At 54.5% G+C, this 11,227-nt stretch overlaps 3 protein-coding genes across 3 annotated transcripts; 2 read left to right on the top strand and 1 right to left on the bottom strand.

Moving 5' to 3' along the window:
- Window positions 1–1,565: 1,565 nt before the first annotated feature.
- Window positions 1,566–3,732, bottom strand: IWZ02DRAFT_496999 (putative monooxygenase; the record flags this gene model as incomplete). The annotated part of the gene is made up of 1 exon (XM_066770182.1): window positions 1,566–3,732. The coding sequence occupies one exon, from the start codon at window positions 3,730–3,732 to the stop codon at window positions 1,846–1,848; it is 1,887 nt and encodes a 628-aa protein (XP_066624906.1). The 3' UTR covers window positions 1,566–1,845.
- Window positions 3,733–4,672: 940 nt separating this feature from the next.
- Window positions 4,673–5,668, top strand: IWZ02DRAFT_487913 (putative UbiA family prenyltransferase; the record flags this gene model as incomplete). Its single annotated transcript, XM_066769410.1, has 1 exon — window positions 4,673–5,668. One exon carries the CDS (start codon window positions 4,673–4,675, stop codon window positions 5,666–5,668), a length of 996 nt encoding a protein of 331 aa, XP_066624905.1.
- A 3,482-nt stretch (window positions 5,669–9,150) lies between these two features.
- IWZ02DRAFT_168634 (uncharacterized protein) lies at window positions 9,151–10,628 on the top strand. The gene has a single exon (XM_066762165.1). It carries the CDS (start codon window positions 9,323–9,325, stop codon window positions 10,526–10,528), a length of 1,206 nt encoding a protein of 401 aa, XP_066624904.1. The 5' UTR covers window positions 9,151–9,322; the 3' UTR covers window positions 10,529–10,628.
- Window positions 10,629–11,227: the final 599 nt, after the last annotated feature.

The following is an 11,227-nucleotide window of genomic DNA, read 5'->3' as shown; positions in this document are numbered from 1 at the left end:
CTTGAAAAGCGTCGTTTTCAAGATCAAACTTCTGTCCGCCACAACTTCAACTCCACTCAGGCGAAGCCACGGCAGCGAGGCGCCTGGATTCAAGGAATCACTTGTCGTCCCCTTTACTCTTCCCAATCAAAGGCATTACTCATCAACCCCTCAGCCCTCCCCATTTGACGGCGCACATCGACCTTCCAAGACGCGTCGATTGAAGGCATTTCTCATCACCTCCCAGGGCGCGTCGTCCGTTGCAGGAAATTCTCGTCGTTATCCCGAAGTCTTCCGGTTGTAGGCATCGCTGGTTACTTTCCCCAGGATCACCTCCCCTGGCACCAGCCTGTGGTTTTTTGTCTGGCATTGTTAGAAAGACCTCTCTCGTCCTCAAGCCACATTGAATACACCTTGTCTGACAGCCATGCCGTCTACTTTTAGAGGGCTCATGTATGACGAGGATGTCGCCAGTGAGTTCCAATTCCGCCTCTTCGTGAATTCATGTAGCTGACTACTGAAGGACTCGATCGGGCCCTTTTCTAAAAACTGCAACAAGGCTTTATGGATGTTTACAGGGAAGGATACATGGACCGTAGGCGGACCCGGCTCAACGATGGAGCCGACACTCGTGACGTTGAAGTGAGGGCTGCGACGCTCCGAAACCTGACCCGTCAAAGCGGCTTCGGTTCCGACAGCCGCTCCACTCGCAGTCGCTTAATCTAAAGAGCAACATCAAGTGTTCCAACCAAGCGGAAATGGAGAAGAGCGAGGGGCGAAAGGAAAGTCGCAAGCGCAAGGCGGTGGCTTCGTCCGGCCAGCACGCCACGCTGGATGATGAGAACGAAGCGGGCCTGGTACGACGGTCAATTGTTTTTGCCACGCGTTTGCTGACGATAAATCAGCCCAAAAAGAATCGTGTCGCAAGAAAAAGAACCCCTTAAACCTCAGCAAGTTCCCGGGGGCTACAAAGATCAAAGATCCTACCATCTTCATCCCGTTATCTTGCACTCACCTTGCGGCTAAAGATGATTTTCTCGAAGTCAGGAGATGGAGTGACTTCTGGGAAAAGAGGCAAGCTGAAAGTCTAGATGACGGCTAAGAACAGGGATATTTGCGAACAGGGATGGCTTTGTCGGCTCTCGGAAAAATTTACAACCAAGTAGCACACAAATGGGTACGTAGAGTGAAACCATTGAAGGAGTACGTAGAGACGGAGAAGGGCAAGGAAGAAGCAGATGCTTGGTGGTATCTAACGACCGGCCGGACGATGTAAAAAACAGCCAAACTTCGATGAATTCTCGAAAGACGCGCGTTGAAATATCCAGCGCCCTCTAGGCTGACTCCACAATTGAAAATACCCTCATACGTCATTACCCCAGAAAATAAACCGGGGAGCATAGAAGAAAGCGACAGCGATTTCTGCAACAAGGCCGGGTCTCCCGTTGAATATGCAGAGAAGAAGATGGAAAGAGCTGAGACAGAGAGGTGGGAATGTCGTCGAGAGAGTTACGAGCAACGAGGTCCCCCTGGTGGGTAGCCCTCCTCTGCAAACGGGGTTAGACTGGCTGGATGACTCTTGGCACGGGGAAAGGAGTTGGATATCTGCCTTGCTTTCTGTTGTGTAGAAGAAGACAACAGGACCCGTCTTCCTCCAGGATGTCAAGACAGTAATGCTTCTTCACTCCCTTGTGTAGCCGCCTACTCGTGACATGAGTAGCAGCGGAAAACACAGCCACGGAATCCTGAAGAACCATCACCAGGCAACAGCAAGAAAGATCGATGCAAAAGAAAGATCAAGTCATTGCAAAGCGGAAGCGCTCGCGCCCAAAGGAAAAGACTGACAAACAGACAGAACCACACCGTCTACCACGACACCTCAACGCCCTCCAGACCACCCCGAGCATCATACTCCTCGACAATCCTCTGCCAGCTAAAGATGCCGTCCCCCCAAAGCGCCCTCTTCGCATCCAACATCTTCTCTTCCATGCTTTTCTTCGCCGCCGCACCCTCGTGGTTGAAATAGCCCGGCGTACAAGTCGCAAAAATCGCCAAACGAATCGCGCGCTTCTGCACCTCGCTCGTCCACTCCTCCTCCGCCTCCTTCGACGCCTCAACAACCAGACGCTCCGGATCGCTCGCCCGCTGCGTCGCCGCTTTCAAAATGTTGGCCGCGTGCGTGGCAATCATGTCGTACGTGGACGTCAGGTTGGCGGAGCCAACGGCGCCCGACAGGCCCGGGATGATCATGTTGGGGAAGCCGTGCGTCAGCACGCCGTGGAAGGTGCCAAAGTCGGCTGCGCCCCATTTGTCCTCGATGCGCCGTCCATCGCGGCCGACGATGGCGATGCCGTTGCGGAAGCCTGGCGCTGCTTCGTTGCCGATGGCGAGGCCGTAGCCCGTCGATAGGATCATGACGTCCAGCTCGTGCTCGATGCCGTTGACGATGACGCCGCTGTCGGTGAAGCGCTCGACGCCTTGGCCTTTTGTGTCGACCAGCGTGACGTTGGGGCGGTTGAAGGTTGGTAGGTATTCGTCGTGAAAGGTTGGCCGCTTGCACCAGCCCGGATACCACGCTTTGAGCTTCTCTGCTGTCGTCGGATCTTGCACCTGCTGCTCGACGTGCGCACGCACCTTTTCTGCGCGCTCAATGTCCAGGTCGAACAGCTCCTTGGCGTAATTTTGAAAATTCTGTGGCGTAATGGCCTTGGGTCCGCCAACGAGGCCAGCAAATGCGCGATGCTTGGTCCAGCCGTCGTTGATAAGATCAACAGGCTCGGGGTCATTGGAAGTAAACTTGTCGAAGTTGTGCCGCCGCGCTCTCTGCCATCCCTTGCCACTCGCGATGCTGGACCAGTTCTCGAGATCTGTGGCGACCTGCCGCCGCGGGCTGCAATAGGACGGCGTGCGCTGAAAGACGTAGAGGTGTTTGGCCCACTTTGCAACTTCGGGCACGATTTGAATCGACGTCGCGCCGGTTCCAACGATGCCGACCACCTTATCCTTGAGCTTGGCCAGAGACGGATCTCCAGGCGAGCCGCCGGTGTACTCGTAGTCCCAGCGCGAGGGATGGAACACATGGCGACTGCGTTTGAAGTCTTCAAATCCGGGAACCTTGGGAGCTTTTGGGCATGTGAAAAGACCACTGCCAGTGTAGATGAATTGAGCCGTCACTTCCAAGTCAAGCTTCTCGCGGCCGGGACCCCGATTTTGCTGCATCTTGACGACCCATCTCCTCTTCGAATCATCCCAAACTTGGCTGAGGACAGTTGTCGAAAACAAGCCGCGGAGGTTGAAGTGAGCGGCGACGCGCTCGCAGTGTCGACGAATTTCCTCACCTGACGAGTACTTCTGCTTTGGGACGTATCCCGTCTCCTCAAGGAACGGCAGGTAGATGTAGCCCTCGACGTCGCACGTCAGGCCCGGGAAGCGGTTCCAGTACCATGTCCCGCCGAACCCACCGGCAGTGTCGACGAGGCAAATGTCCTTCGGATCAAACCCTGCCTCGACCAGGCGTCCGGCGAAAAGGAGACTGATGTGGCCGGCGCCGGTGATCAAAAATTTGACGTCGTCGCCGTCTTTGAGAATCGGCTCTTGCGATGCGAGGGCGTCATAGTCTATCCATGGATCTGCAGCAAGCCCGGGAGCGTCTTGGCGGAGGTCGACGTACTGGGCGAAACCATCGGACCGGAGGCGCTTGTCGCGCTCTTCTGCATACTTTTCCTCTAGCGCAGATGCGACTTGAGATGACATTGCCTCGAAAAAAAAAAAAAAAAATTTAGGGAAGAGAAAGATTGGAAAATCTATGTTGGTGTTGTATTGGAGACAGCGATTCACATTTATTCGGTGGAGAGTCGTCGGTTGCCGGGCTAGGCTAGTTCAGCTCATGATCGGACCGCTCGCTGCCACCGTGCTCCAAGCGGATTCATTCTCATCCGTGTCTGAATGCCGTTGACGCGGAGCCTCGGGTTGAAGCATATCAAGAAGAGCAGCTCAGAATTGTCAAAATGGCCAAATTATTTTGGCCTTCTCTCGATTCTCCTTAACTTCGTGTACCTAACTGTTGTCCAGCAAAGACTGACTTTTCATCGAGTAAGAGTTTGATCTTCTCCAGTTGTCAAAAAAAAAAAAAAAAAAAAAAAAGCATATTCGAAGTCTGTGTTTGCGACTGGCTGTGCATCCTTCAAGAGTTCAAGAAATCAGTTCATGGCAAATAACCGACCAGGCCGAAGCTGGGACGTGTTACATCGACCACGTGCAGAGTCGCGGGGGACAATCTGTGGAAAGTGCAAATGATGAGCTGAAAGTGCTACCCGAACACTTCGCATGATTCAACCCCTTTCGACCTCTTGTGAACCATGACGGTACCTCAACTTCACAGGTCCTTAGACCACGGCTGTTTCTGGATGGCAGGCCTAGGTGGATTTCGCGATGGGGGAGCTTCTTGGCCCGCCAGCTGCCCAAAAATCACCGACTGGAATTCTCCTCGTGTGTCGTAAACGGGCAGCCAAGATTGGAGACTAGCGCTTCAAATCCACCAATTGAACGACCCAGATTAATGCCCGAGCAGTCAGAGACGGGCTTTGGTGGGAATTTAAAGAAGTCGTGCAATGCTTTCTGGCCTGCGGAGCATCAGATCTACCCAACAGCCTCTCGTTCATCTCTTTTGCAATCGACTACCCCGCCGCCGATCATGTTGAAGACCAAAGTGCAGTCCAAGCCCCTCGTGGTGACGGTCAAGCCGATCAAGACGGCGCCCAAATCCGACTTCCTCTCTAAGTTCCCCGAGTCCTGGCGTCCGTATGTCGAGTTGACGCGATTTCAAAAGCCGGCAGGCCTGTTCGGCTTCTACTTTCCCTACCTGATTGGCATCTTTTTCGCAGCGAGCATCGCGGACCCGGCGCCGTCGTCGTCATGGGTTGGCAGTCTCATGGCGATTTACCTCACGGACTGCGTCCTGCTGCGCTCTTTCGGATGTGCATGGAACGACACCGTTGACCAAGACCTGGATCGCCAAGTCGCGAGGTGCAAGAACCGTCCGCTGGCTCGAGGTGCTATTTCGACCACTGGCGCAGTCACCCTGACTGTTGTGCTGACGGCCATGCGTTTGGGAATTATTTACGCACTCCTCCCTCTCCCGGCAACGTACCACGCCATCCTGACAACCACACTGGGATGCATTTACCCATTCATGAAGCGCATTTCAAACTACCCTCAAGTGTGTCTGGGAACCGCAGTAGGATGGGCCATTTTCCAGGCGTGCGCTTCGGTCGATGGCATCGGTGATATTGTAGGAGGACCAAACTCCAAGGCCGTGTTTGCCATGTTCGCATCGACAACTCTCTGGAACATTACCTACGACACGGTTTACGCTTTCCAAGACCTCAAGGATGATCTCCAGGCCGGCGTCATGTCTCTCGCAGTCAGAATTCGTCACCATGCCAAGGCCGTCCTATCGCTCTTTGCGACCGCCATGATTGGACTGCTGTTCGCCGCAGGTGTTTTGGCAGAGTTCTCCATCCCCTTCTTCATCGGAGCCGGTCTCGCATCTCTCGCGGCCTACACGATGCTCTTCAAGCTGGATATCAACGATCCCAAGAGCTGCTGCTGGTTCTTTGTGATGGGACAGTGGTATGTGAGCGGCTTTGTCCTGATGGGTCTGGTGGGAGAGTATACACTGGCTGCTTGAAGAAGGATTGGAGCGGATCTATCGAATGTCATGGCGTTGTGTTTTGAATGGACTTCAGTTGGCCGGTCTACGATGCCCGAGACTTGTTTTGTTTGGATGTCCCTTTTTCCTTTCATTGGACTTTGGGATGTGCTTCGAGCAAATCAGAAGACTGATCTTGATCATCGAATTCCCGCGGAAATGCAGCCACTACGTTGGCATCAGAGACCATTGGCAGGTGTATTCGCTTTGATTGAATTGTGATTGGTAGACTGCAACTGCCATCCTCGGCAATTGGAAAGCTTGTCGTCGGCTCGAGCGCCTGACCCACGGTCATGGGTTGTCTGGGGAGCCATGGAAGGTTGTCGGTGACCGACGTCGAGTATTTTTGGCGTGTTTAATTCGACCGCCAGTAAAACAACCATCTTCCGAGACTACGGCCGAAGAGCAAGTGCGGGGAAAACGAAACCTTGGATGGCTTTTGACGAATTGAAAAAAAGAAAAGGTTCTCAGCACCATTCAGTAGCTGGAAGCGTGGAAAAGGGCAAAGGATCCTTGTTGACGTATTTGTTGACTGTCTACTGGCAAAAGGATTCGACCTTGCAGCTGATAGACGCATGGCGAAAATGAGTACCTTCAAAAGTCAGTGGTAAGTTCGTATGGCTGAGCGATACCAGGTACATCAGTCTCTAAGAATTGACCCCGACCGGTTATATGAAAGGTTCAGGCGATGATAATCGAGAGATCGGGGTAGATACTGTTGTTTCTATACTGTGCCGACGCCCCTGATGGTTGTTCAACGTTGCGTTACAGCGTTCCATGTTTTTGAGCGAGTTATGATCAGGACAACCGTCACAGCGATACAGGGCTAGGGCCAATCTGGGGTCGCATTGCCTTTAGCGAATAGGCTTCTGCACGCGGTGTGTGTCCCGACAATTGAAGCAAGCAGGGAATGGGAACCAGCCCGTAACCCTTTTGCTGTAGGCGAGGCGAGTGCCCCTGACTTGACAGTGTCGGACTCCTCATTTCCCGTAGAGACACAAGGCGTTCGCAATGAGACTCTTGATTATGTTGCAGAGAAGCACTCCGAGCAAAGGTCCGATGCTCTCCATGGTCGACATCAGTTTGGCGTCGGGCCTCGCTGAATGACCGCAAAACTACCTAGTTCTTTTAGAACAGCCCTCCAATAAGGTCGTTTTCCGTCGAAAAATGGAAGAACGGGCGACCATAAAGCCCCTGAGATGGCGAGTGGCATTCTACCTGGTCAAGGCAGGCTTGGACGTTCTGACGAGTCCCTGGCCAGAATAGAGAGGGAAGCATTGCGTGCATTGTAGTCCCAATGGCAGCAAGGGACCTCGTAGCCGAATGGGAAGCCAGGGACGCTGAGTAGTCAAGAAATGTGGCTGTTGAGTTGGGATCCGGGTTTCGACGACGACGTGGTGAACCGAGAGACCGGAAGTGATGCAGCTCTCGTACAATGACCTCTTGAACCACTGTCACAGTTTGAAGAGCGAGATCGTGGTGATGCTGGTTCTCAACATGGTGTGCTCCCTTGAGCCATTTTTCGTCGTGGTGGCATGCAACCGTCTAGTTCCAGGGAGAAGCCGATAAGACCGAACTTGTACTGCCTAACTTCGGCCGACCTCACCACCTATGCCGGCAACTTCGATGAACTGCATCCTGTCGGTTGACCGGCTTGTTGTCCAGATCGCCGTAAAGTGTTGGCAGAGAATGTTGCTCGACCGTTTCGCTGAGGCTTCTAAGCAGTGGCGCACGTGGGAGCCGTGGGGAAAGGGAGGACGCGATACGACTGGATATTCCCTTCGATTCGAACATTTTCAAGGCCAAAATTTTTTTTTTAATGAAAAGAAGAGGAAAACCCCCCCCCCCCCCCCCCCCCCCCCCCCCCCAAAAAAAAAAAAAAAAAAAAAAAAAAAACAAAACAGACGGATCCACCGAGTAGGAAAAATTCTTGCTCAGAGCCCCAGGATTCCCTGAGCCACCACTGAGATGGTGCGTACGTATCAGTGGACAGTAAAATCCGCGAATAGTGGAGAGTCATCAGTAGGGTTGGATTTGAGGACGAAGAGATGGACATGACAAGAAAAGTGCTGACGTCAAGCTACAGGATTCGAATGGGGCATTTATGAAACTGGTTGTTGGTGATTGAGATCTTCAACTCTTGGGAGTACAAAGAGGCCCAGACTCTGTGAGAGAGCGAGTACGAGGCGCCTCGGCCTTCCCGCATGTTGGACTATCGGCCGCACGGTAGACGGAAGACGGTGAGCATCAGCGATGGCGACATGGACTAGTTGCGATATCAAGCCTTTTCTCAGTGCCGAACGGTCGACATGATTCAGGGGATGGCGGCAATAGCACCGCGATACCAGACAGCATGAAGGGCCTCGAAGGGCATCTGGTTTGGCGAGGACCCAGGCGACCCGCACGGCCACGGAGCGGCAGAGACTGGCACCTTCACAGGCTGGAGAAGGCGAACAATACGGCGGCGACTCATGGTGTTGCAGTGCCTGGATGAGGCTGCCAAACAACGCTGGACCAAAGGGGGCGTGGTGGGAACCGAACAGTGGCACCTCATGGGAAGCGCCGCGCAAAAAACTGGTGGAGGGCCATGACGAGAAGGCAACAGTCTACCAGGCTCGAGGTATTAAAGACGGGCCATGGCGAGAGCGGACGACAAGGGCTGAATCGCGTCAACAAAGCACCCATTCATTCGTCGCGTCGCGTTGCGTAACACACAACCACCACCACCGACCACATCATCCGACTCAACTCACCATGAGCACGCCGACCGGAAGACGAAGCTGCAATTGCACGCCCACGACACTGCGGACGCTGGTGCAGGTCGAGCAGGTGCAGCAGCAGCAAGAGATGGGACTGGGGTTGGACATGTCGCTGGAGTTGGCCGAGCAGTGCGAAAATGCTTGCCTGAGGGTCTTGGCCTGCCGTCACTGCCGCCAGCAGCGCTTCGCTCTGATTGGCTGCACCGCCCTCAGCACCTGCATCCTCGACGTCCTCTCTAAAGCCACGACAAACACCAATAACAACTCTTCCACCACCACCACCACCACCACCACCACCACCACCACCACCACCTCCACCTCCATCACCACCACCGCGGCGCCAATTCCATGTCCTCCTGGTCCCTCCACCGCCGCCGCCGCCGCCGCCGCCGCCGCCGCCGCCGCCGCCGTCGCGGCCGGCCCCGTCCCCACCCCGGTCTGGCCTGTGCCCGCCTCGCTACTCGACTCGGACGCCGCCATGGCCCTTGACTCTCCGCCGCCGTCCGCCGTCTCAACTCCCACCATCAACATGTCGATCGGCTCCTACCACCTCGACTGGGCTGACGCTGCCACCTTGCTGCGCGAGCTCGTGTCTCTGCGCCTGGGCAATCTCGACGAAGTCATGGTCTCGCTCGAGTCAGCCATCGTTGGCCTGGGCTCTGCCGCGGACCCTGCCTGTCTGGACGCCGTACGAGTCAACATATACCAGCTCCGCCTCCTCAGGCATCGTCTCTCAGAGCCGCCTTCGTCATGACTCGCTGCACACCACCTCGAGTCGCTGCTACTGCCTCTCCTCCAGGCCTTAAGACTATTTGTCCTCTAGCCACACTGCCTCTTCTCCATTCAACAATCACACCTCTTGCCTTCCTTGGTCATGCTGTCACGCAACAATTCTCCTTCTCCCTCCTCCAAGCCTCCCCGCATCCGCCAGTCTTGTGACAGCTGCCAGCGATCTAAGGTCAAATGCAGCCAGGACAGGCCCGTCTGCACACGCTGCCAGAAGCATGGCTACAACTGCGTCTATAGTCCTTCGCGTCGCGCTGGAAGACCTCGCTTGCGGAGACCTGGCGAATATCCTCTACCAAGGCCTTCGGACGCCGTCGACTCTGCAAAGTCACAGCCCGCTGCGAGTCCCATCATGCAAATCACGCCAGATGTCTCTCGCGCAAACACACCCCCGCAACCGCTCACACCACCATCGACTTCCTCTTCCGCCAGCCCAGACCACATGATGGCAGACCTATCCCAACTCGATCTCCCTCATTCTCTGGACACCATGTCACCTCCGCTGGACCCATTTGTCTACGACAACGGGGCGCACAATTTCTTGCACGACTTCTTTGATTGCTTCCATCACGACCTCATCTTCCCGGAACAATCATCACACTCCGACGTCTCCAAGTTTGACTTTGGCTCGTGCCTACCCGATGAACATGCCAATGGTCAAAACGCGGTCTACGACTGCTACACCATACCAGACCCTGAGCTACCGAATCAGCCGGTCACTCTCAACGCATCATGCCCCGAGTGGGGCTCGCGTACCTGCTCGCTGGAGCTCGTCGAATGCCTTTTTCAAAATCCACCTTCTCAGACTCCAATTGAAGCCAACACTGGACGCGTGGCCGCGGCAATTCAAAAGACGAGAGAACTTTCGAATCGTTGCCGTAAGGTACTCTGTTGCACTACATGCTCCTCTCGATCTTCGACTGTCCTGATGGTCTGCGAGGCCGTGGATCAGGCGTTGGTTGCATTGGACCTGGGATCGATCTGGTCAGATTCTGCCGTAGAGCACCTTGATCAGCCCCACAACTTGTTGAATGAGGGCCTCAGTCGGGAAGAAGCAACCATACAATGCGGGACTTATTCAATCCGGGGTCTTGACCGACGCTTCGTCTTGAGGGCTTTGCTCCTCAAACGCCTGGGAGAGCTCAAGGAAACGCTGGACAAGTTGCAATCCATGGTCTCATCTCCCATATCCATGGCATCGGCCTTGCCATGCTACAAAACCTGTGTCGACATCATCGGGGAGGTCTCCTCGACTCTCGACACAAAGACCGATTTCCTCAAACTTGCTTTATGATACCACCTGCTGCATCTCATTCATTCGATAGAAATCCGATCACTTCACCATGGTTTCAAGTCGTTGCTTTGCAGTGTTGTTGTGAGATTGGCATTTCATGGAGCTACCGTAGGCTTCCGACCTTCGCTTCTCGAAACGCTTGGATATTGCCGCTAAAGATGCGTTTATCACAATTCTCGCTCGACTGGACCTTAATCTGAACTACCTTTGCTCCCACCGCCAATTCCCCCACAGATTTGTACATGAAGGGTCTTGGCGCTGCCCGAAGTTGAGCCTACTATACACACGAGCTCGGTTGTCTCTAAGCGGTGATTTTGCTCTTCGGATACGCCCTTTGGAGCACTGTCGATGGTCTACGCAATCTATCCGTTGCACGGTTGCAGACAATACCATTGATGGTGGCGCAATTTCTCACGTGTCCTTTTTCGCGTCACGGCCACGAAAGGCTCGTCTTTATACGATGAGTGGCCGCGACCTAGTTGGCCTTCCGCTGAGCGTCACAAAGCACGCATAAAGCAGCCATGCCACACGAGTCACCATCCCGCCCAATCAGAAACAAACTCACGCTACCGGCTCAGCACGAGGGGCCTTGTCGGCCCGTTCCTCCACAGATCGCCTGCACGGTCTTCAACCGCTATCTGGGATACTCCAACGTCTCGGCAGTACGAGTCGACGTGGGATGACGAATGGCTGGAAACT

Source organism: Phyllosticta citriasiana (assembly GCF_038021145.1).
Source record: "Phyllosticta citriasiana strain CBS 120426 chromosome Unknown IWZ02scaffold_3, whole genome shotgun sequence".
Taxonomy (NCBI): Eukaryota; Fungi; Ascomycota; class Dothideomycetes; order Botryosphaeriales; family Phyllostictaceae; genus Phyllosticta; species Phyllosticta citriasiana.
The sequence above is the reverse complement of the archived record's forward strand: the minus strand, read 5'-3'. Positions and strand labels throughout refer to the sequence as shown.

Coding starts and splice junctions, on each gene's coding strand:
- IWZ02DRAFT_168634 (XM_066762165.1), top strand. CDS start 9,323: ATGCTGTCACGCAACAATTCTCCTTCTCCCTCCTCCAAGCCTCCCCGC.